This window comes from Rousettus aegyptiacus, unplaced genomic scaffold (assembly GCF_014176215.1).
Source record: "Rousettus aegyptiacus isolate mRouAeg1 unplaced genomic scaffold, mRouAeg1.p scaffold_m13_p_2, whole genome shotgun sequence".
NCBI classification, from domain to species: Eukaryota; Metazoa; Chordata; class Mammalia; order Chiroptera; family Pteropodidae; genus Rousettus; species Rousettus aegyptiacus.
This window is the reverse complement of record NW_023416295.1, coordinates 35,087,264-35,111,981: the sequence shown is the minus strand read 5'-3', so window position 1 is coordinate 35,111,981 and position 24,718 is coordinate 35,087,264. Positions and strand designations below refer to the sequence as shown.

The 24,718-nt window shown below is 35.8% G+C and overlaps 3 protein-coding genes across 3 annotated transcripts in view; all 3 read left to right on the top strand.

Annotated features, from left to right (window-relative positions):
* Positions 1-3,659: 3,659 nt before the first annotated feature.
* On the top strand, positions 3,660-7,638 carry ASDURF (ASNSD1 upstream reading frame). The gene is made up of 4 exons (XM_016148200.2): positions 3,660-3,798; positions 5,510-5,563; positions 6,815-6,890; positions 7,500-7,638. The coding sequence occupies exons 1-4, from the start codon at positions 3,703-3,705 to the stop codon at positions 7,568-7,570; spliced, it is 297 nt and encodes a 98-aa protein (XP_016003686.2). The 5' UTR covers positions 3,660-3,702; the 3' UTR covers positions 7,571-7,638.
* ASNSD1 (asparagine synthetase domain containing 1) lies at positions 3,715-11,807 on the top strand. The gene is made up of 6 exons (XM_016148112.2): positions 3,715-3,798; positions 5,507-5,563; positions 6,815-6,890; positions 7,500-9,061; positions 9,310-9,491; positions 11,451-11,807. Exons 4-6 carry the CDS (start codon positions 7,592-7,594, stop codon positions 11,734-11,736), a joined length of 1,938 nt encoding a protein of 645 aa, XP_016003598.2. The 5' UTR covers positions 3,715-3,798; positions 5,507-5,563; positions 6,815-6,890; positions 7,500-7,591; the 3' UTR covers positions 11,737-11,807.
* Positions 11,808-13,197: 1,390 nt separating this feature from the next.
* The window catches only part of ANKAR (ankyrin and armadillo repeat containing), a 50,361-nt gene continuing 38,840 nt past the window's right edge, over positions 13,198-24,718 (top strand). The window contains exons 1-5 of the mRNA XM_016147792.2: positions 13,198-13,235; positions 14,746-15,377; positions 18,057-18,494; positions 20,021-20,184; positions 20,819-20,922. Of these exons, the coding sequence (XP_016003278.2) occupies positions 14,777-15,377; positions 18,057-18,494; positions 20,021-20,184; positions 20,819-20,922 (1,307 nt within the window). The 5' untranslated portion in view covers positions 13,198-13,235; positions 14,746-14,776. The remainder of the gene's footprint in view (positions 13,236-14,745; positions 15,378-18,056; positions 18,495-20,020; positions 20,185-20,818; positions 20,923-24,718) is intronic.

Genomic DNA, 24,718 nt, shown 5'->3' with positions numbered 1-24,718 from the left:
TTTGGGAATCACAGCACTATTACATTTAGAAGAGACAGGAAAGAGACTTATGTGGCTAGAAACAAATTTGTGTCAGCATATCCTGAGAAAGCAAGAAATTCATCTAAACCTTGGAAGTCATGATAATAATACACATCACTTTTATAAAATGGTCAATGGTGAACAATGTATTATTAAACAGAATGAAATATATTAAGAATGTAGTATCAGAGAAAGAGACAGACATGTATATGTGCACATATATATATACATATATATGTCATTAACGAACATGAAATTATCCTATTAAGTAGAATAAACAACAGCAATGGATTTAAATGAAAGAAAGAAGAATAGCCTAGCTAGGTCTATGGTGGGCTGCTGACTGGGCAGTCTGGAACCAGTTAAACAAGACAAATGATACTAAGTGTGACTTCAAGCAATGCAGGAGTTATAGCAGCTGGACGGGGTGGGGGGGTGGCGGGGGGGGGACTGGAAAACCACGAAAAAAAAAAAAAAGATAAAACATGAAAGGACTTTGAAAGCAGTTTAGCACCATACTAATAAGATTATCACCACTTTGTTTAGTATTGTCATCTTGGGTGACCTCTCTAAATAAATGAAAATATATCAGAACCAGGCAAAGCCATAAGCAACAAACCACTCTCCAAAAAAGGTGAACAACTATAGAAAAACTAGCAGTGTTTCTGGCCACTCAGTATGGAAACAACTGTGGGTCAAAGAGTCAGTTCAAACATTAACCAGAGTTCCCATTCTGGCAGACAATACCAAAGAGGGAGGGGTACAAAGTAGACCCATATGCCAGTAAGCTCTGTCTCTTCGGCCCTACAGATAAGCCTCACCATTATCTCCAAACAATAATTAAAATGTCATCCTATGTGTCAGGGGAGGCATGTTCCTAGGTTCCTTTCAGCTCGATTGTGGTGAACCCTAAATGTTTGGGGGAATGGAGCCAGTAGGTAGGTTAAGAAAATACCAAATTTTAATTTTTATTTAGTATATTTGGCAGTAAAGTTTTTAAACAATATATCTTGTGATAAGCCTTCCAAACTGAATGTACTTTGCCAAAATTTAAACATATTTCATAGTTTCTTTTCAGGGCTAGGTATTATTATAAACCAAGGCAAATAAAATCCACTTTTGTCAAATCATCTTCAACTTGATATAATTCTTCGAGTGTTTTTTCTTTCATTGTGCTCTTTTATATTTTGAAACAGTGACACTTTACTTTAGAACTCTTTTTCCATTACTTTGCATTCTCTATTACTCTTGCCTTTAATGTGACCTTAGCCACCCAGATTAATTATAACTTTTAACCAATTTAATAACCTCTATTTCATAGAGAGACCTGGAGGTAGATAATTGAGAGCTGTCATATGCACACATTTTAGCAGACAAACAAAGTTCCTTAATACACATAACACAACTGTCTGCAGCTGCACACATTCCCTTTATACCTTCTGAAAGTGGCAAAAATGAACATGTCCCATAACATCACCCAAAAGTACAGCCATTCTATGACATATAAAAACAAGAAGAAAAAGCATGGAAACTTAAAATTATGCTTTCATTAGTCATTGTTTCACTATTCAACTTTTAAAATAAATCATCTAGTTATCTAATGATTAATCATTAATTCACTCAATTTGATATTATCTCAGGGTTTTAAGTTACTAAAAACTTTGGAATTGTATTTTAACTTACAAGGTACAAAACATAATTACTGTTGATACAAAAAGTTTGCCTGAATAATTACTTTAGTGAACACAAATTTACATTTGTCATAAACGTAAATATTCTATAGCAGCAGTGCCATCTTATTTAATCAGTAAACCAATATAATTAGGAAATTCAGATTAAATCTTCATGAGAAAACAAATCTAAATATCATAAAAATAAAATACATACTTGTTTTTTATTTTGCATTGATAAACACATTTTCATTAACCCAAATTATTAATCCAATCTGACTTCTCCAAAAACTCACCTTAATTATATAAACTTGGATTCTGAAAATGTTTCTAAGTAAGAAGTTTTTGTAAGAAGGACTTTTTTTTCCCTTACTAGTATAGCACATCTAAACTATTAGAAATTGTGGGCTTTTTTTAAATTTCAGGATTTATACAAGTGCATATTTATATCTATAGACTATCCTTTAATTTAAGAGACATTATGAAATTTATTAAAACCCTCCAGAAATATGAAAAATTTTACACTCTCATAGCAAGGTATGAGCTGCTCTAAATTACAGACACAGACACACAAAGAGTTTATAGCTTCACTTTTACGACCACATTCCCAGGTTGAAAGTAAACACAGAAACATAAAAACTCACCAGGCCAGATCTCAAAAAGCTGTTCTCCTTCCCAGTGGACACAAAATTCTTAATTAATTTGAGCCTGTAAAAGACCAACCAAAAGACTAAACCCCTGGATTCTCTGCTCTCTCTCTTTTCAGAGACTAGATCTCCGTCATCCAACCATTATCACCAAATGATTAGACCACAAAAACAAATTCCCAATCACTGCTGCTACCAATGTGGAATAACTTAGCTGTGTACAAATCAAAAACAAAAAACAAAAATTTTCAAATCATTACAAAAGAGAAATAGTAAACTTAATTCTATAACCACTTAGAATTTACTCAAAGACCCAATAAAAGATAAGCCTGAGCTTAAACAACTCACAAGGTAGACTTAGCATAAGGTTTGACTCCATCATGTCAGTCCGCTTGGGCAGCTCCATGGAAACTTGAGATTTCCAGTGTTAAAGTATAATTTTCAAAAAATAAAATCACGTCTCTCATGTAAAAAAAAAATGTCAAAATTTTATTCAACTCATTAACTGATGAGGGAATGCGTAAGATATTCAAACGAATTTAAAGGGTCTATGAAAAACCAGGCCTATATTAGTAAAGAAATGTTAGCCTAGAATTGCAGAATTAAATACTGATTAATAACTTTGTGGGGCTCTCTGGTCCACCAAATAGAGATTATTTGCATCTCCGTAGAACAAAAATCTACAGATTAACCTCAGACCCTACAGAATTGTAAAATAGCCCAGTCAATAGAAAGAATACCCAGTAATCTCTTACCTGTTCCCAAGTTTTGGATAATTTTCCCCACAGGAGTGAGACACTGCAAATATTGTGCGAGATGTACTTATACCAAAAATGAATTATTCCTTTATCCAAAATTCTTATTTAACTGGGCATCCTGAATTTTTCTTTTCACTCCAATAACTCACTTTACCAAGTCTTTACAGTTCCGTTGCCATCTCTCTCTTAAATCTGGGCCTAGTTTCATATCCTTGCCTAGATAATAAATATTAAGTAGTATTTCTACTGCGCTTCCATTCTCATATTCACCATCGGGGGGCGCGCACAACTCACAGTCCAGTGGTATAAAGGTCACAAAAGTCTTTCTGCATCGGATCCGCTAGGGCACTGTTCCGGGACCTCTCTGACTTCACTACGCGGCTCTACCCACGCGCTCGCTAATCATCTGTGCGCAAGCGCAGAACTGCGCCCGGGCCAGACCCGGACTGCGCAGGCGTTCCAGTGAGCGCGCAGACGCTGTTGGTAGGACTTACCCAAAAGGCAAAGGGAGTGGGTGGTGCCCCCGGAGCGTGCGCGTGTTGAGGCTGGGGGCTGGAGGCAGCTGGGGCGTGAGCTGGACTCTGCGTCCTGCGTGTTTTGCTTTCGATGGAGATGCCCTTCTGTGAGACACGCCCGGAAAACGGCGCCGAGCTAGTCCCTACCGACAACTCGGCACCTCATAAAGTGGATCTTAGCAGCAAGGTGAGTATAGGACGAGGCGAGAAGGCCCGCAGTTCTGGATGGGGCGCCGCTGAGCCCAGAACAGGTCCGCCGCGGCAGCACGGCCCAGTCTCGGCTTCACCAGCTGCTTTGCTCTTTTTATTCTTATCTCTGAACGGCTACAGTTGAAGGACACACGGAAACTTTCCCCCAAATTAGACTCATTTGGCAGTGGGGCGGAAATTTGATTGGGATTAAACTTTAGAAATACTGCCCACCCCAGTGCGCTGACCATGCTCTCCACCCCAGAAAATGTCACCACCTTCACTCCAGTTGTCCATGCCAGTTAACTTAGGAGCCATCCTTGATGGCCATCACGAAGTCCTATTCATTGTACTTCTGAAACTCATTTCACATATGTCCCTTTATCACTATGTACACTCTTACCATCCTAAACCAGCCACCTTCATCTGTCTACCATTGGGAACGCTGCAAAGGCTTCCAAACTGACCTCTCATCCATCTTTACCTTCTTCCAATCTGTTTATTCTCCGCGTTAGCCAGAGCAATGATCCTGAAACATGTATCTGGTTATCATTTCTCTACCTCCCCCCCCACCCCCCAAAAAGGGGTAGGGAAGCCAATATAATATAAATCTTTTAACTGCCATGAACATTCAGAACCTTTAAAAATATAGTAGAGATGGAGATGGTTATAGCCTTTCAAGTTTCTAATCCCCCACTATCACACTTTCTTGTGTGAAATAAATAGGAATGTGTGTAGGCTTGCCATTCATAAAATGAATGGGAAAGCATTGTTCAAACATAGGTTTCAGGAAGGTTGTACAAATTGGGTCTTGGAGTTCAACTCAGTCTAGTCAGTTAACTACACTCACTGTTAAGTTAACTGGAGACAGAAATGTATACATCCATGGGAGGCGGGGTGAATTTTCAAACCACAGACAGCCCATTCTGATTACTATCATAGCAAGCCATTTAAACTAGTGTATGACAGATCCCTGAGGTGTGTGAAGTAGGACAAAGATTATAAAAACTGGCTGTAGAGGCACTAGTGATACTATGTAACCAGTCATGTTCACAAAATTACCAGCATTACTGAAAAGAATTCGACAGTAACTTAGTTTACACTAAGTTGAGGCCTCTCCTAGTAAAAAAAAAAAAGTGAGGTCCCCTGCTCTGCTAGTCTTTGACATACAAAGATGAATAAGGAAAGATGGAAGGTGATAGGTCTTACTACCCCTGGTAGAGTATTTAGTGCTACTTGCTTGTTCTGAATGCCTGGCTGCACCATTTAATACAGAAATTATGAAAAGCATTGGTATTTGGAGGTGAGGTGAGAGTAGTCTACCCCTTATCCCATTTGCAATTTTTTATTTTAAAAAGCTAAAACATAACTTAAAAGATATTGAAAAACTGGTGCATATTTTTTATTTTAAGTAAAAGGTATAAACTTTGTTTAATAATGATGGCCCTTGCATGAATGTCAGTTACCAACACCAAACCCTCTCTCTGGGCTCAATGGGCTACCATTTTGTAAGTCTAATCACTGTTTCCTCCTTCAACTTTTCCACACCTGCACCCTCTCATAGTCTGTTGTTGAAAATCTGTAATCACTCCCTGCCCATTTGGACAATCAGTACATTATAGCCCCTTCTCCCATCTCTTCTTTAATGAGCCCTCCTTGAGCATACACTGAGAACCTCTGATTTAAGATGTTTTTCTTTATTTCAGTAGATTAAAGAACAAAAAGTTGTTGTGGATGAACTTTCTAACCTGAAGAAAAACAGGGTGAGTTATTAGAGTGATTCTGAATAGTATACAGGAGGGTTTGATTAGATCTTATCAACTATATACTAAAGTTACAAGAATTTTATGTAATTTATAAGATTTCCCCATCTATTTAAATTGCAAAAGTGAGAAGTGTCCAAGATTTCATATACTTATGTTACATATAGATATATATCTATATACTAATCATAGTTGATGATATCTTTTTCCCATATATGTCATTCACATTACTTTTGAACCAAATGATACTAATTGTATTATACTATCTTGGAGCTGTAATCACTATTGATATTTATTTTGTACTTGAATTTGGTGTTTTCTTAAGAAACAAATGAACTTTAAAGATATTGAGAAGAGAGGAAACTATCCCTTTAAGAGAAAGTGGATAATTGTTGAAAAACAAAAAGATAAATTACTTTCCTTCCCACCTCCCAAATTTTTTTACACAAATTTTCCAAATATTTAACCTGGTTATTTAATGTCATTCCATTAATATATTCATAGATAAGCTACTGCTTCATTTGTAGCTATACTGTAAAAAATTACTTTTATAGTTCATGAAAAAATGATTTTGAGCCCTTTAAAGCATTTAAAAATTTTTTGATAACTGACAGATTAGACCTTCCTGATGTTATCACTTGTCTAATATTAGAGGTTAATGCACATTTAATTGATACAGACTTTCTAGAGAGCAAACTGGCAGAACGTATCAAAACTTTAAAGGTATGTAACAGTTTGACCCAGCAGTTCCATTTATAGGAATTGATATTTAGGAAAGAATCATGGGAGTGCACAGAGATTTAGTTATAAAGACGTTCATCACAACATTGAATTATAATAGTGAAAAGTTGGTAACACCTTAAATATCTAAAACTTGAGAATCGACCAAATAAACTGTAATATGTTAGACCCATACAGTAATGTTGTAAAATAAAAGGAAAAATAGTATTCTTAATATATTGTTCATTGATAAAAGCAAATTATAAATTCGTGGTTATAGTAGAAGCCCTTTTCGTTGAAGAAAAGTGGTATTATGGTACATTCAGATTTAAAAAGAGTTTTACCTGTGGTAATGGTAGCAATTACTAGATGGCAGGATAATGGGTAACTTTCGTTTGTTTATCTATATGCTAAGGTATTGATCTGAACATGTTACCGAAGTTCAAAAATAAGTGATAATAGGGTTCAGAGTTTTGAGATCTGTTGTTTTTTATATCAAACCATAATATTAGCCTAAATTATGTTTTGCAGAAAGTATATAGGCAGCAACAGAACAGCAACATATTCTTTCTTGCAGACCGAACAGAAATGCTTTCTGAAAGCAAAAGTAAGTTTTCTTGGAGTATTATATGGAAATGCACAGGAAGTATTTTGTAGACTTTCTGTAAACATTCATGGTAGTACCTGAATTATACTATCTATCTAAATGTTTAATATATAGCTAAAGATTGGATGGTGGTATGTTGGATGGTTAATAAAATTAATGTAAGAGTTTGGTTTTCTTCAAGTTAGCTTTCCAAAGATGAAACTATGGTAAAAATAAAATCAAATAAAAATGTAGAAAATGTATTAGAAAGCAATAATTATTAATGTGTGCTATAGAGTTTTAGACAGATCTAGGTATAAAAAACTTTATCATTTTCAGTCTTTGTGACTTGCATGAATTACTTTGAGCCTCCAAAGTCATGTGGGATTTAAATAAGATAGTATATATAAAGTGCCTGGGCCAAAATAAGCATTTAACAAACAGAAACTATTTTCCTAAAAAATAAAAACATTCATCATTAGAAGCCTGTTGTAAATTATTACTTGTGCTAAAGTGCATTCTACTCAAATGGTTTGATCTTGGTAAATGGCCTATGTTGCCCTATGAATTACTGGGTAAAAGTCTAAGAATATTTATTTTACTTAATATTTCTTCTCCCCTTCCACACAGATTTATTGGATGAGCTGAAAAAAGAATACCAAGAAATAGAAAACTTAGAGAAAACCAAAATCAAGAAATAGTCAACTTGATTTTACATAACAATGTGTGGCATCTGTTGTACTGTAAGCTTTTCTGTTGAACATTTCAGCAAAGATTTGAAAGAGGATTTACTATATAATCTTCAACGACGGGGACCCAATAGTAGCAAACAGTTGTTAAAGTCTGATGTTAACTACCAGTGTTTATTTTCTGGTCATGTCCTTCACTTAAGAGGTGTTTTGACTGCCCAGCCTGTGGAAGATGAAAGAGGCAATGTGTTCCTGTGGAATGGGGAAGTCTTCAGTGGAGTAAAGGTTGAAGCCAAAGAGAATGATGCTCAAATAATGTTTAATTATCTTTCCTCTTGTAAGAATGAATCCGATATTTTGTCACTCTTCTCAGAAGTCCAAGGTCCTTGGTCTTTTATATATTATCAAGCATCTAGTCATCATTTGTGGTTTGGTAGGGATTTTTTTGGTCGTCGTAGCTTGCTTTGGCATTTTAGTAATTTGGGCAAGAGTTTCTGCCTCTCTTCAGTTGGTGCCCAAATGTCCGAATTGGCCAATCAGTGGCAAGAAGTTCCAGCATCTGGAATTTTCAGAATCAATCTCAAATCTGCTTCCATTTCCAAATCTGTGGTTTTAAAATTGTATCCTTGGAAATATATTTCTAAGGAGAATGTTATCAAAGGATGTGTTAGTAGCCTAACTCAAATTTCAGCAAACTTGCCAACATTTGTATCAGTGGTAGCAAATGAAGCCGAACTATATCTGAAAGAACCTGTTGTTCCTTTAAATATGATGTTGCCACAAGCTTCACTTGATATTCATCGCAGTAACATTTCCAGCATCCCACCTACAAAAGAGACACTTCAGGTCTTTCTAACTGATGGAAACATGAAGGGAATAGTTCAGCAGTTCATCGATGTCCTGAGTATCGCAGTCAAGAGACGAGTCTTATGTTTACCTAGGGATGAAAACTTGACACCAGGTAAAGTTTTGAAAGCTTGCAATAGGAAAGCAAATGTTGCAATCCTATTTTCAGGAGGTATTGATTCCATGGTTATTGCAACCCTTGCTGATCGTCATATTCCTTTAGATGAACCAATTGATCTTCTTAATGTGGCTTTCATAACTAAAGAAAAGCCTATACTTACTGGTCTTAACAAAAAAAGGATAAAACAGAAAAATTATGAAATGTTTTCTGAAGAATCCTCTAAAAATGCTGCTGCTGCTGCTGCTGCTGCTGCTGCTAGTCCTGATAAACAATTCAATGTACCAGATCGAATCACAGGAAGAGCAGGACTAAAGGAACTGCAAGCTGCTAACCCTTCCCGGATTTGGAATTTTGTTGAAATTAATGTTTCTCTTGAAGAACTGCAAAAATTAAGAAGAACTCGAATATGTCAGTTAGTGCAGCCCTTGGATACAGTGTTGGATGATAGCATTGGCTGTGCAGTCTGGTTTGCTTCTAGAGGAATTGGTTGGTTAGTAATCCAGGATGAAGTGAAATCATATCAGAGCAATGCAAAGGTATGTCACAGTATATCTGCTCAGAAGAATTTCTGAGACCTAATTTTGACCCTTAAAATGTTTAGCATTTAGGTTGCAAGAATATAGCATATTTTAGTTGCACTTAAACTACAGTACAATGTTTATGACTTTTTAAAAATTGGGCATATTTTACTATTTTATGACTTTGTGGTTTGCTTTTATTTTAGTTTTTTCCATACTGTATAGTAGGTAACTTTTTTTATGTGGATTTATTTAAACCTTTATAGGTAGTTCTTACAGGAATTGGTGCAGATGAGCAACTTGCAGGTTACTCTCGTCATCGTGCCCGCTTCCAGGCACATGGGCTGGAAGGACTGAATAAAGAAATCGAAATGGAACTGGGTCGAATTTCTTCTAGAAATCTTGGTCGTGATGACAGAGTTATTGGTGACCATGGAAAAGAAGCAAGGTAACTAATTCTCTGTTGGGTACTTTTGTAAAAATAATAAACTGTAAACAGATTTTTAGGTTACTTTTTTCTTTAAAGATTGTTCAAATGAATAATAGTAGCAACAGTAATACCTTGGCTTTACATAACAAACACAGACAGCAGCAAATCTGGGGAGGAGTTAGAGGAGCAGTTATTTTCCAGAACTCATTCTCCATTCAGTGATTTTCAAAGATAGTACAGTAACATGATTGCTTTTAAGATGCCAAAGAAAAAGACCGTAAAGCTGAGATAGTGAAATACTGAGAGAAGGTATTTATGTTTTGTTTTAAATGTTTGCTTTCCTCCCAATAAGGTCATAGGTCCTACTCCCAAGTTTTCTCCTCCAGTGTCATATCATATAAATGTCTAGACATTTCTGTATGTGTAGATTCATACTGATTTAAATGGTGGTTCTAGTACTGGATTTCCCTCTGTTATATTTTGAACATAATTTAATTGTATGTTGCAAGTTACCTAAAACCTTCAAAGAGATCAAGGCACTTTCATATGTATATTCTTTTTTAATATGGGGGTTTATTTTTACCTACAACATGTTTCTTATGGTAGTAAACAAGTACTTGAATGCATCTTTTTAAAGCATTGAAGGTAAAGGAAGATATATCATTTAGTTATAAAAAGCAGAAATTTGTTCAAGTAGGTTAATTTATTAAGTGGTAGTTAATTACAAAAAAATACAAGCGTGCAAGGACAGGGAGTCCAAATAAGCTTTATGGGAATTGGAACATAATACACCTTTTCTGAGACTTCATCGTTTCTTGTTTCTGCTTTAGTGTTCCCTCTTTCCACTAAACCATAGTTGCCTTTACATGATTGTCATAGTTATGTTGCCAGTTCTGACTACAGAGTCATTATTCTAGCATAATTTTCAATAGTTATAAAGAGATAAATAATGCCACAATACAAAGTCATTAAAATGTTTTCCTTTTGAAGGATGTGTGTGTGAGAGAGAGAGAAACAGAGATTCAATCCATTATTTCCGCTAGATCAGAGAAAAGGAATGTATTTTATTTAGTAAAAGCAATTCTAAAGGTCCCATATGATACCCTCAAGTAAAAATGTATATGAAGAATGGTTAAAACCACTCATACAATTATTATAGTGACTAAATCTAAATAATCAATTTATTATGTATTTTTGCATACATATTACCAGTTATCGATCAAATTTTTATATTTAAATATGCTTTTACAATTAATTATTTTTATAAAATGTTACATATAACAAATACCTTTACTTTTTCCAGTCTCTCTGAGCTTGAATAAAATTATAGCGAAATAGAAACACTAGTGTAACTATTGTATTTTGAAGAATGGAAGAAGGGAAAATGATAAAGTATTTTAAACAGAAAAAGAACAGAATTTTGTAGGAAATCTGGGAAGCCAAAAAGGCAGAGTTATTTTTAAACTCTAATACCTCGTTCTATTGCACCAGATCGTCACCATTTAAACAGTTTAAATGTAATTAAGTAATTTTGATACATGAAATTTTAGCATAAGTATCCCCAAGTTCAGGATTATAGAGCCCTTCTTTATTGGTTTCATATCCCTAAAGTTTCTTTAAACATAATAAAGAGCAGATAGAGACTACATAACTGACTTATGAACATGCTTGTTTCCAAGGCATCCCCAAAGATAACTTGTGAAACAATTTGAAGTATTTTCTTGACACCATAGGGCTAATTTATTTATTTAGACAAAATTAATTTATTTTGTAGTGTAAGTATTAAAATTACAAGTTGTGAAATACTTAATGCAATTAAATTTTAGCTATAAAATTGTGTAAATAACTAGAATATTTTTTAATTGAGAAAAATAGCACCCTCAAAAATAATTTTAACATTGTGTAAAATGCAAAAGAAATGATCGTAACAGATTGATTTCATTTTGTATAGTGGTTATATTTATCTTTTTATTTCAGATTTCCTTTCTTGGATGAAAATGTTGTCTCCTTTCTAAATTCCCTACCTATTTGGGAAAAGGCCAACTTGACTTTACCCCGTGGAATTGGTGAAAAACTAATTTTACGCCTTGCAGCAATAGAACTTGGTCTTACATCCTCTGCTCTTCTGCCGAAACGGGCCATGCAATTTGGATCCAGAATTGTAAAAATGGAAAAGAATAATGAAAAGGGATCTGATAAATGTGGAAGGCTCCAAGTCATTTCCTCAGAAAACCTTTCTATTGAAAAGGAGATTACAGTGTAATATTTCACAATGTAATAACATTTATTGAATAATGATTATATAAAAATAAAATACTTTGCTTCTTTATTGTATAATGTAGTGGTCTCGAAGTTCTTTATGTGAATTTTTATTTACTATGCAGCTTAATTAACCAATTTAGTCAAATTGACCATCTACAGAAAGATTATACTTGAAACAACAACTCGGGTATTTTAAACTGTGATATTAACATTATTTTGAACTCTTACGTGGTAATGTCCCACCAGCAACGCTAAAAGAAGACAGCTTTTACTGACTCTTTTTACTGTAGCTGCATTAAAAAATAACTCCATTTGTTGTCATCAGGGTCATGGCTTAGATGGTCTTATTTGACAGATGAGAGAACTAAGGTTTAGAGAAGCTAAACAATTTGCTTGAGGTTCACACTCCTGAGCAATACTTGGTACTTATACTACATCTCTTTAGGCAACTCATTATCTCACTCTAACATTCTAAGACTATTTTAAACAGTCTCCTGTCCCACAAATCTCTAAGCTTCCTCTCTGCCCTTTTCTCAGCGTATGACCTCGGCTTTTCACAGAGATCAAATTCATGAGGCCATGAACTGCCTCCACTTTCCAACACCAGAACTTCTAACTTAACCTGCAGCTACACCCATCCTTCTTTCTTGCCACTAGAAAGGGAAGTGTGTCTACGCATCAAAAGGCTGTGTCTCTACCTGTAATCTGTATCCCAATTGTTCCCGCCTATTAGGAACCTTATACTCCTCTCTCTTTTATCTTCAATCTCTTCTTTTCTGTTGATTCTTCCTATCATTTAAAATGTTTTAGTCTGTATTAATCCTACAACTTCCTCTACTTAACCATCTTTTGCTTCTCAAGTATGTTTGTCTTTGCCTTCTCATCTATTCACTCAGCTCCACTCAACCTGACATCCACCCACATGATTAAGTTACAGCCACCATACCTACAGTGCCTGGCTCATAATAAGTGTTCCATGAAGGTTTGTTGATTGAAAGAATGATGATGGACGTGGGATTCCAACTCGGGACTACCTCAGGGCCTGGTGCTTTTACCTCTGTCTCTGTTTTCACAGAAACAAGTAGTGGAAGCAGAAAGTAATAGAGGCAAGGTGACCAGAGGGGCAGGATGTGAGCCTTCTAAAGAGGAGGTGGGGCATGTGTATGGGAAAAATCAAAGCAGCTTCAAGTGACTGACAACTGGTGGAGGGGGGAGGCACAGTCCGCGAGAGCACAGCGGAGGTTGGGGGGACCCTTGGGGCTCAGTCTGGCACCCTTGGACTCTGAAGACCAACGGCTCAAACCCGTGAACTGCAGGTGAGGTGGAGGGCTCCCAGAGGGCCGGGTGTCCACGCTGGGTGAAGCAGGCCTACCCAGGCCTCAGGAAGTTCCCTTCAGATCCTCCAGGCTGTGACTTGCCCACGGGGGGCTCCTGGCTGTGAATATCCGCCCCGCATGGATGCAGCTTCCTTCTCCAGGACAAGCAAATAATCATTTCAAAGTAGGTTTCTTCCTTTTTCTTGTCCTTTCCCCTTTCCCATGTCCATGGGGGTATAGGTCTTGGACTTGGGTATGGACAGACTTAAATTGATTCTGATTCTGAAGGTGTGAAACCTTAGGCGTATTCTACAACCTTCCTAGTCTCCATTTCTATGTCTATAAAGTGGGAATACTGACACCTATCTCCCTTAGTCAGGTTCTCAGTGTCCTGTCAGGGCTACCAGCATGAGCCTCACTTCTTAACTTGTTAGGAAATCAAATTCTGTGGCCCTACTCCAACCAACTGAATCAGATTCTAGGGAAGGCCGAGCAACCTGTTTTAACAAACCCCAGGTGATTTCAATGCAGGCACAATTTTGAGATCTGCTGTGAAAAGGGAGCCAATTAAATGAAATAAAATAGTGTGTATAAAGAGTTGGGCAAATAGATGCTCAATAAACAGTGGTTATGGTTATTATTATTCCAGAAACAGGGAGGTGGTTAGTTACACAGAAATAAAAGTAAACAGGCACTTCTTACCTTTTCTTTTAAGCAGGTCTTTATTTTCTTACTTAAAAAAAAAAAACTAAACACAAAATATGCCAAAAATCTTCTCCAACGAAGGTCATGCAACAGAAGCGTCTCATATATAAACTTATATTTCTTTTTGACATACTTGTTCATTTGATTACTCTAGAAAAGCAGAAAATGATTAATGTTAATGGTTGCACAGTTTTAATTGTTTTAATTCAAATTTCAACTTACTCTGCAGCTAGTTTAAGATTGAAAACTGTATTAGAACTACCATGTGACCAAGCAATTCCAGTCTGTACCCCCATGTTTATTATTCACTATAGACAAGATATGGAAACAACCTAACCGTCTAACAACAAATGAATGGTTAAAAAAAGACTTTGTTCTTTTTTATTAATGAATAATATTAAATCTATCTTACCACTTGTGACAACATGGATGAACCTAGAGGGTATTATGCTAAATGAGATAATAGAGAAAGACAAAATGTTGTATGATTTTACTTACATGTGGAATCTAAAAACAAAAAAAAAAAATGAACAAACAAAACAAAAACAGGTTCAGATATAGAGAACAAATGAATGGTTACCAGAGGAGAGGGGAATGGGAGAATAGGTGAAGAAGGTGGAGGGGGAATAAGAGGTACAAACTTCCAGTCATAAAATAAGTAAGTCACATGGATGTAAAGTAGAGCACAGGGAATATAGTCGATAATATAATAACATTGTATGGTGACAGGAAGTTACTAGACATATAGCAGTGATCACTGTAAGGTATATCAATGTAGAATCACTATGTTGTACATTGAGGTGAAACTAATGTAATATATGTCAACAATAATTTTTAAACAATTTTATAAAAAGATTGAAAAATGTGATGGTTGACCATTGAATGATTAACCTAAAAAAGATGCAAAGAGCAGATACAGTTTTTGAGCAATCCAGCTTCATTACCATGACAAATTTTATTGCTTGTCTTTTTCTTTTTATTCATTGCAGAAACTTCAAAAACAACACACTAGAATTAGAAATGTTGAGATTGCCTAAAAAAGGATTACCTAGACTCGATCAAATTCAAGATGAAGAAACCTACCTGGAAAATTTAGCAGTACAGAGAAATGCTTCTGCTTTTTTTGAAAAATATGATCGCAGTGAAGTACAGGAGTTGCTAACTACTGCACTAGTTAGCTGGTTGTTTGGCAAAGAAGATGTCCGCTCTCAATTAGATAATCCTTGTGGAATCATGAGTCAAATGAATAATGTGGGCTTCAGCACTGTAATCCTACTGACTCCTGTGGACCCTACTGCCCTCTTAGACTATAGAGAAGTCCATCAGATAATAAGGGAGTTGGCTGTTGGAATCTATTGCTTAAATCAAATACCTTCAATCAGTTTAGAAGCTAATTATGACCAGAGTTCTTCATGTCAATTACCTCCAGCTTATTATGATACCAGGATTGGGCAAATTCTGATCAACATTGACTACATGCTGAAAGCACTATGGCATGGAATATACATGCCCAAAGAAAAACGAGCCAGATTCTCTGAATTGTGGCGTACCATCATGGACATTGATCCAGATGGGAAGCCTCAAACAAATAAAAATATTTTTGCAGAGTTCAGTTCAGCAGGTAGGAGAATTTAACAAACTTAATTTTGTTAGAAGCCATTTTTAAATTCAAAGGTAATTTATCTGTGGCTCAGTTTTAGGTATTTAGCCATATTTCTTTAAAAAGATTTTTAAACTCCAAAAAGTCTTTTCGATAAAACTTAATTTTTTTTCAATGTTACCAAAAATTATGTTTTAAGTCAAACATCTTGCCTTTCATCTTAATCTCCAATTTATACAGAGGAGATCAGATTTCAAATACCTGGTGGAGGGTTTTCAGTTTACACTTTTTGTCTTATATGACCTCAGTAAGAAAATCCATAATAAAGCTAAGGGTAGATGGAGTTGAGTGAGAAAAATCTTCAAACTTGAAAACAAAAAATAGCCATCTACACTGCCATTTTATAAACCTCAAAAATAAATAAAATTTAAAGTTAAGGATAAATAATGTGCATCAGCAATCTAAGCTTTGGTGTTTTAGTAGAATTTGGTTTCATGAGCGTTCTTGATTCACCTAACTTTTAAATTCCTCTCTTCTCAGGGCCATACTTCTCTAATGCCTATGTATAAACAGTAGATGCCACTCAATCCTGGTTTATCCCCTTCACTATATTTAAATTTTTTATCGAAGCTTAAAAAAACAAAACAAAACAAAACAAAACCCTCCTTGGTTCCTTGGCAGCAGGCCCAGTGGAATGGAAAGCGAAATGGGAAATGTGTACCCCAACACTGATTCCAACTGCTTTCAGTGATCAAATATATATAATCATTTTCTAAATATATTCCAAGTTGGGGAGCACATGCTTAAAACAAGTCTCAATTCTGGTTAAAATGTATTAGAATTTCACTTGACTGGAGGAGAGACTCTGGCAATAGATCTTATATAGATTTCATCATATCTGAAACAGAAAAAAGGAGACAGCTCATCCTTCAGATATAAAATGTCACCCAGATGGTTTCTTTCTTGGCTATTGGGAGAATAAATCTGTCCTTTTCACTGATAGCTTAATCAAAAATTATATGCACACATACACTGTATATTTATATGTGTACGTGTTTGTAAAAGACTCTAGTTTGATTTATTCACTTTATAAAATATTCATTGAGCTTTCATTTCTCATTGAGACACAAAAATAAGTCTGATGTCAAGAACAAGTAAACAGTAAGCTTAAGGGTAAGCTCCATGAAAAAGGGTCCTTACCTGCATGTTCAGTGCTAGGTCAGTGATGTTACACGTCTTGAGAGATTAAGCCTAGCATGGGAGGGATTTAATAATTGTGAACCGAGGGGCAGCCCCTCAGCAAGGGTGTCATCCTTCTGCTTCTGTCTGAACCATTGATTCTTCTCTAGGCTCTTTCTTCACTGCTCTCCAAAATCCATTGTCCCATTCTTAGTTCTCCCTTTCCGCTCTCCCTTCCCCATATTCTTCCTCCTTCCCTCTCTTTCCCCTCCCCCTCCCTTCCCTCTCTTCCTCTCCCCTTCTCTCTTTTCCCCTCCTTCCTTCCACCTCTTAGTGAGGAAGGGAATGGGCCGTGCTACCTAGAAAGGCAATTTGGGGGGTCCCATTGCACCTTAATCAGATACCATGACCTGTCCTTCAGTGCTTCCAATTGCTGAAACTTTCTGTCATAAAAATTGACTTGCTTTCACCCACTCCAATCCAGAAAGTTTTAGAGGTACCAACCATGTTCTGACTCATGTTTAGATTTTTGAAAACTGTCAGGAACACTTTAATTTCTTTATAATCTCTTCATTTATTGTACTCTTTAACAAAAGAGGAGTGAATCATAGTGGCCGTTTTAAAAATCCAAGAGTATTGTGGAGATTATAGCTATAGATATAGATATATAGATGGGTGGATGGGAGGAAGAGGAAGAAGAGGAAGGCAGGGAGGGAAGGAGGGAAGGAGGAAGGAAGGAACGAAGGAAGGAAGGAAGGGAGGGAGGGAGGGAGGGAGGAAGGGAGGAAGGAAGGAAGGAAGAGTTTGAAGGGAAAATGAAATAGGAACACATTAATATATCATTTACACTTTAAGACACACATTACAAACTGCACATTTTCCTCAAAGTCATATTTTATGTTTTCTCAAGCTTAGATTAAGGGTAACATTATAAATGCAATTATTTTTAAAAAGACAACAACAAGAAAGTTCTTAATTTCATCATAAAAGGGAAGGGAGTGTAACAGAGGAAATTTGTCATAACAGTAAAATCAAGTTTTAATTCTTATTTGGTATATCACAGTTAGCAGGCAAATTCTTTATTGATTTTACATATATAGCTTCTGTTATCAGCAAAAACCAAGTAATATGTAATATAATGCTTGAAAACCAAATTATACTCTTAGCTCTACTGAAAAGATGATTTTCTGCTTAAGGGAGATCACGTTTTCTTGGTCTTTGATTTAAAGATGGAACTTGCATTATTTTTTCTATGGTATTGTGTTTCTTTTATTTTGAAGAGAAAGGGAATCTATTCTTTCTAATTGTACAAGCTTCCATCTTTCTTTGCTTATTTACCACTCAACCATCTTCTTTTCAATTTTATTGAATAAAATCTAATAATTTCATTGGCATTTCTTTATCCCTTTACTGTCATGTTAGTAGGATTTGAAGATGAAACCTTTTGTTCAATGTGCTAAATTTATCAGGAAGCCAAATTGAAGTTTTTGCTATCTAAAATTTTTGTTTTTCATTGTGAAGGTTTGATAGATATTACAAAGGATCCAGACTTTAGTGGAATCTATGATGAAGACATGAATGAAGATCCAACATATAATCCCAACTGGCCTGAAGAAAAAGCTATATTTATGAAATATGCTGAAAATATTATGCTAAAGTTGACATTCAGCACCACACAAGTTCAACAGTGTGAAAATGTTTTTATATTTGAAACAGCCTATTGGCTTACTAATGCAATAAAATATAATCAGGATTATCTTGATATTTGTACCTACCAGAAACTACAGCAAAGATTATATCTTCAAAAAAAAGTTATCCAAAAACACTTTGAGAAGAAAAAAGAAATCAGAATTGGAATAGGATACTTAAAGTTAATATGTTTTCTGACTCCATTTCTACTTAGTTTAAAAAAGAAGATGAAAGTTCCATATTTAAATAGTCTGCTTCAGCCTTTTTCAGGTAAGAATGTTTCCAAAAATCAAATATAAATATATACATAAATATTAAAATATAGATATATATTAAATTTTTATTTTAATTTTGTATTAGTGTGTGATTCCAGACACATAACCTAGCTGTCACCTATTAGAAAGAAAAAAAAAATTTAATGTCTCCAAAGTAATTAAATATACTTTGTATTTGAACATAGTACTTGGTATATATTCATACTAATTATAATGGCTATTGAAAGACTTAAAACACGTTCTGAGAAATTGGGAAATTAGTCATGTTCGTGATGGGACAACAACACTGCGAGTATATCATGTCTTATCCAAAGTACAAATTCAAATCACTTCTACTCCAAATCCCTATCATGTTTTTCATGAAAGCTTATAAATTTATTCTGAAATTAATATGGAGCACTAAAGGAAATTTCTGAAAAAGAAACAATAAAATATTTTAAAAGTTTAGTAATATATCGGCACTGTAATTAACAAATAGAAAATATAGGAAAATAGAGAGCCAAAATAGGACTATGTTTATATGGAATTTGATAGGAATGCAGTGCAAACTATTCCTCCCACCCAAATTAGCCCATGATTTATATATTTTCACTGGAGCCTAATCCTGTAGGCTTGTTATAGTGGGCTTTCTATTCAGATGAAAGTTTCAGTAGAAATTTTGCAAATCACTTAGTGAAAATTTGCATCATGAGCATTTAAATGGTGAAGATAATTATCCATATCTGTGAATTATTTAAAAATAAACTCATGAAAATGCTTGTCCTGGTGTAGGATAATGGAATTAAGAAGGCATTGCTTAAAAAGACATTAGCTATATCTGTAATGTTTTATTACTTAGATTGTTGGAAGCAAATATGACTAGATGTTAATAGTCAATTCCAGGTGCTTCAATTAGGATGTTATATTATTCTTTGTATTTTCCTGTACTTTTTGCTTTTCTCAAAATATATTATATGCTTTATATTGATGAAACCATATTCTGCTAACAAATCAAAATATTGAATAAACCTTACTGAAATTTTAGAAAAAAAAATTTTTTAATAAATGGTTTACATGTAGTTTCATTACTTTCTGAAAATGTGGGCTGGTTATTTTTGCAATGTGAAAGATACCCACTTATTTCTTTTTTATGTCTCTTTTCATCTAAACTAGCTCAGGTAAGTTTTTGTCTACTTAACGAAAGATTCTTTAAGGAACACAATTTCAAATCTTTTTTAATAATTAAAAGATATTAGTCTTGAGCTCACATATAGAAATCAATAAGTAGAATGCTGTTTTGACTATTCTTTTAGAGTTTCTGCAAAATGAAACTACAGAAAATACTCAAAATGTATGGCATAAATGTATTTTTAATGTTTAAAATATACACTAAAGCATAAATAATTTATATTCTGTAATTGTCAAAATTTTCTTTTCCTGTGGATTTTTTTACTTTGTGTGAATGAGAATCTAGATCTCCAAAATATGATTTTTATGTGTCGTTTTTCACTTTTTAAATAAAACTTTTTTTCCTTTTCCGAGATGACAAAGTTAAGACAGAGCGGGAATTGCCTCCCTTTATCTATGGACGAGATTTTAAATGCCAGAATTTTCACTACAAAGAGGATCAGTATTTTCATGTTCATGGAGGAATTGAATTTGATATTACCACCTCTTCAATCGAGAATGCTTTGGAAGAATTTAAGGTTTAAATTATTGTTTCTCAAATAGTTTGTCATTCAACAGCTCTTTTATCCTATATACCATTCAACAAAGACTCTGTTGGTACAGGTAGTAGGCAGCTCTCCAAATGAGTATCTTCCCAAATCACTAATTTTTTTGTACATTATGTAACAAATATAACAAGGGAAAACTATATCTAAGGTACTATGTTAGATGTTAGAGATAAAATGATAAATAAGCTAGGTGCGACTATCATCCTCGCAGAATTTACAGACTCTAAAGGACCATATTGGCACTCGAATACTTAACCAAACAGTGAAGTAGAAATCCCTGAACGAACACTACATAGTCTTTCATTTTTCTCAAAGATTAGTGTTAGAACACAGATCCTATAGAGTGTGGGAGCAATAATTCTTCATCTGGAATTTAGTATAAACATATGTTTCAATTGTCATTGCTTTTCTATTTTATATTATCTTTCCTTTTGTATTTTTTCCTCCCATTGTACGGGTCAAATATATGTAGTTATTATTAAAGTCTGGTGGGATATTATATTTAAAATTTATCATTTACATCTATAAAATTTTATCTGAAAGAAGTCATAATTGTTTAGATTTGTTTAAAGATATTTTTTTAGTAATGCAACTCATGTTTTAGAACAATTTAGAAAAAATACGGGATTGTGCTGCTAAAACATTTGTAGAAGATGCAGGATACAAAGAATATTACCCAATACCAGTCATGGAATTTAATGGAAAAAGGTAAGGAACTTTCAGTAATTATTTACTGGCCACAGCTTGTTGAAAGCAGAAAAACAAAGAAAGTGTCAAAATGCAAAGCCTAATTTAAAACCTCAGGTTGGAGATCCTGGAACAAAAATACCGCCCCCCCCCCCCCCAGGAATGATATATGGACTCAGCGAAGTATTAACTGTTACATTTATTACTTTGTGCACTTTGATACATTCTATGTAGTAATCCTTAGAGATGGTAATTAGTTTTTAATTAACACAATAGTTAAATAGAGGTGATGGTGGGGATCAAATCTGTGGGCCCACTGAAAAACAGAATATAGAAATTGTTAAAAGCATCAAATTCAGCAAAGAAAAAGGTCAAGTCAATTCAAGATTGGATAGAGCCCTCTAAATTTGGCAATGACTTGGTAAAAAATTTGAGTTATGGTTACAGAAGACTATGTGTATTACATTGAAGGGTAAAGTTGGGGAGAGTTCATGAAATGTGAAGAAGTAAAGGCATATTATAAATTTATTTCAAGATGCATGGCAGTGAGGAAATAAATGAAATAAGGCAGAGAGAGAAAAAAGATAAAGGATGAAAGGTGGATCTTTCCATTGAATACTACCTGGATGCACACATGGTACTAGAGCTGAAGTCAAAGACCATGTGGCTAATCACCACCACGATTTCAAAAGTAATTAAGTAGCAGATCTCAAGTTTCTGGAATGGACAGTTAATGTGCGTCTCCCTGGAGGAGGAATCTCTCGCTCAGTGGCTTAACACTTCTTGACATACTCCATGTACGATCCTTGCCAAGCTAAGAGATACCTCTGAATAGAACTTTATTCTCTCAGATTCTCCCAAGTTCTAGGGTTTGGCTGGGCACTAATGATACTGGGAATGCAGGGAAGACGCTGGATGAAAGCTATGAGAAATTGTATGGGTGAAGGAATATGACTGGCATAAGCATACTGCCATTGGGCTGTAAAAGATCTAGTCAGAGTGTTGCAACAGGATGTCATAGTGGAATTCTTTTCTAGTTTCTGACTAATGAACAGCAAGCCGTGAATTGTAGATAAACTGATTTCAGTTTTCAGGCTTTCAAAACCAGCATAAGTTTGTTTCCCAGACTCAAGGCAGCATGGAGTAAAAATGTAAATCACGAGTGGAGTAATGATCAGTATTTTCCTGGCTCCTGTATCAATTACTAGAGAATCTTCAATTCCTTATAAAATCTACCCACACACAATTATTTCTCGGAATCCCATATGCCCATGAATCAGCAGTCTCAGGTACTATGAGATACCTTCAGTTATCTCTCTTCCTGCCTGAGTTGCCTATAATGACCCACTGATGGGCCCCTGAAGTGCAATAGGCCTTTCAACACTAATGCCTTTGTCGTTTCTGGCACTGCTGCTCCTGGTTGTGGAGCTGGTGTCACCTCTGGGGCTGGCTCCTTCTGACGCCTGCTAAATAGTATGTATCAACTGTGGAGACATATTGAAGCCAATCCAATGAAGTAAGGAAGATTTCTATTCCAGTTTTACTGATTTCAAAGAAGTGTTGCCATGAACCTCTAATACTTTCGTGCAAAATAGCTATTTCAGTCATTTTTCTTACAATCATTTCTTTCTATGATGTAGAGATCATTCTATGTTGCTGCTGGACCAGAGAATAATCTGAATGATTGAAGACAAACAATCTCAAAAATCTCCCATTTTCTTTGATTTTGTTATTGGACCAAGTTCATGTATCTTGATGTTCTCTTTGCTCAGAATGACTTATTCCATAGGAGACTCAAGCTCTCTTATGAAAATTGAATCAGCTTCACTGGCCCTTTAGTCATGCCTGGAAACATCTAAATCCTAGATTCATTTTTGGCCCAGGTTAGGTTCTCCCAGAGTCAAAAACTAGGCATCACAGTCAGATACCCAGGATTTGGCAGTCCATGAAAGTAGAACTCATGAATTATTAAGGTGATAGTGTCTGGAGCAAGTAGATGAATTGATACTGGTACTAAAATGTTTAATTTTGGGGAGAGCATGCCAGCATCTCGATACCGTTGTGGACATCAGAAGACAGGTCAGAAATCAATGTAGCGTGATCGTGATGTGTCCAGGAAGTATGGTGTTAGAAGCTCCTAACCACAATCCCTAAGCTGGGTGCAGATTCTCAGGCCAAAGAGTAAAGGAATTATTTTTAAAGTAGGGCTCCCTTATTGTTCCTGCTGATGAGTAGACTTAAGGTATTGAGTAAAAATAGTGGTATATCACCATGCAATACTTTGATGAGGGTTCCCTCATGGTGCTGGCCATCTGGGCTTTCTGTGCTTCCGATAATCATCTTTGCGCAGGCTAGTGTTGGCCTCATGTAGGTTGTGTATCCATCCTTGGGAGTCACAAAATTATGTAGTCAGGCTCTCTCTGGATAGACCTTCACCACCTCTTGCTTCTCCACTTTCTAGGGTAAGACAGCCCCCTGCTGGCTGTGGATACTTGATTTGTATTGGATGACTGAACTGAATCTCTAGGAGAAACCAGCCCACCCTCCCTTGGTATTTGTTAAATCTATAAAGTTCGTTTTATTACTTGAGCAGTGATCTAAGAGTACCTCGCTGAGTACCAGGCCCACAAAAGTAGTCAGCATCTTCTGATCCCATAGCAATTTACCACAGGCAGAGTCCACTCCCTGGAGAAGTTCATGAAGAGACAGAGGTTGCTAGCACTGGGATTCTCTTGGAGCAGAATGACGTAGAGCTGGGCCACTCAAGACCAAAAGACATCCTCAGAGTGTCCCCCATGCCTAGATTTATGAGGGTATTCTCGTGGGACTTGGGGTATCTGTTTGTAGTATCCACCCTTATAATACCAAAGGAAGGTGGCTGTTTTCTTCTAGAAATTTAGTTTAATCATCCAATACAAATTAAACATCCAGGTCTGACCCCTATAGCTCCTCAAGGCTCTAGAGCCTATCACCACTGTGATTTAAAAGGCTGCAAATCTGATTAAGATTCAAAACCTTTGGTTTTGGAGGCCGGAGTCTAGTAAGTTAGGCAAGTCCCCATTGATGAAGGTGGCACCTCCAAAAGTCAGGGCCCATAGACAAAGTGACAAGTCCTACCACCTGGCCTGGTATTGTACCAACAGTGTCGGTAAAGGCAGCCTTTCGTTTATCTTCTCATGGTCTAGTTTCCTTTTTAGTTAGAGAGGATGTTGGGTAAGAAAAATGACAACCTCGAATAGGCGTGAACAGATCCTCAGATATGCCTCCATCCATGAAGAGGTCTATTATTTCAGAAAACTTAGTTTTAAGTAAAGGTCAAGGGGGAGAGGACTAACTCATAACAGAGTGTTTCCCTAAGACCTTCCTTTAACTGACCCATGAACCCCACTGATTCCTCCTCAGCTTCTGGTAAAGGAGTTTCCTTAGCATAGAGAGTCACTGACTCATTTTCCTGAAAATTAGTACCACACCATTAACTTCTCAGCACCCTTAGGGGAACTGATGGTCCCTGAGTGGCAGAGTGAAGAGCCATAGAAGGGGGTGACCACTGTCAAGAATGCTATATCTATAGCAATAAACAGTTGCATTTAGAGCAGAGATCCAGGTAACATTAACAGGCTTCTTGCTGGCAGAGGTAGAGTAAGCAGCTGAGGTGCTTAATGCTGAAATCGGAGGGTATGAAAAAGTATCTCATGGGCAAAAGTGAAGGAAGGCCACCATTTTCTTTTATCTGTGATGATAAGAACCTCAGGGAACAGAGTCTCTCAAAATGTTCTCACTTTTCCATTCTAGCATATAGGAGACTGGGTCTGCTACC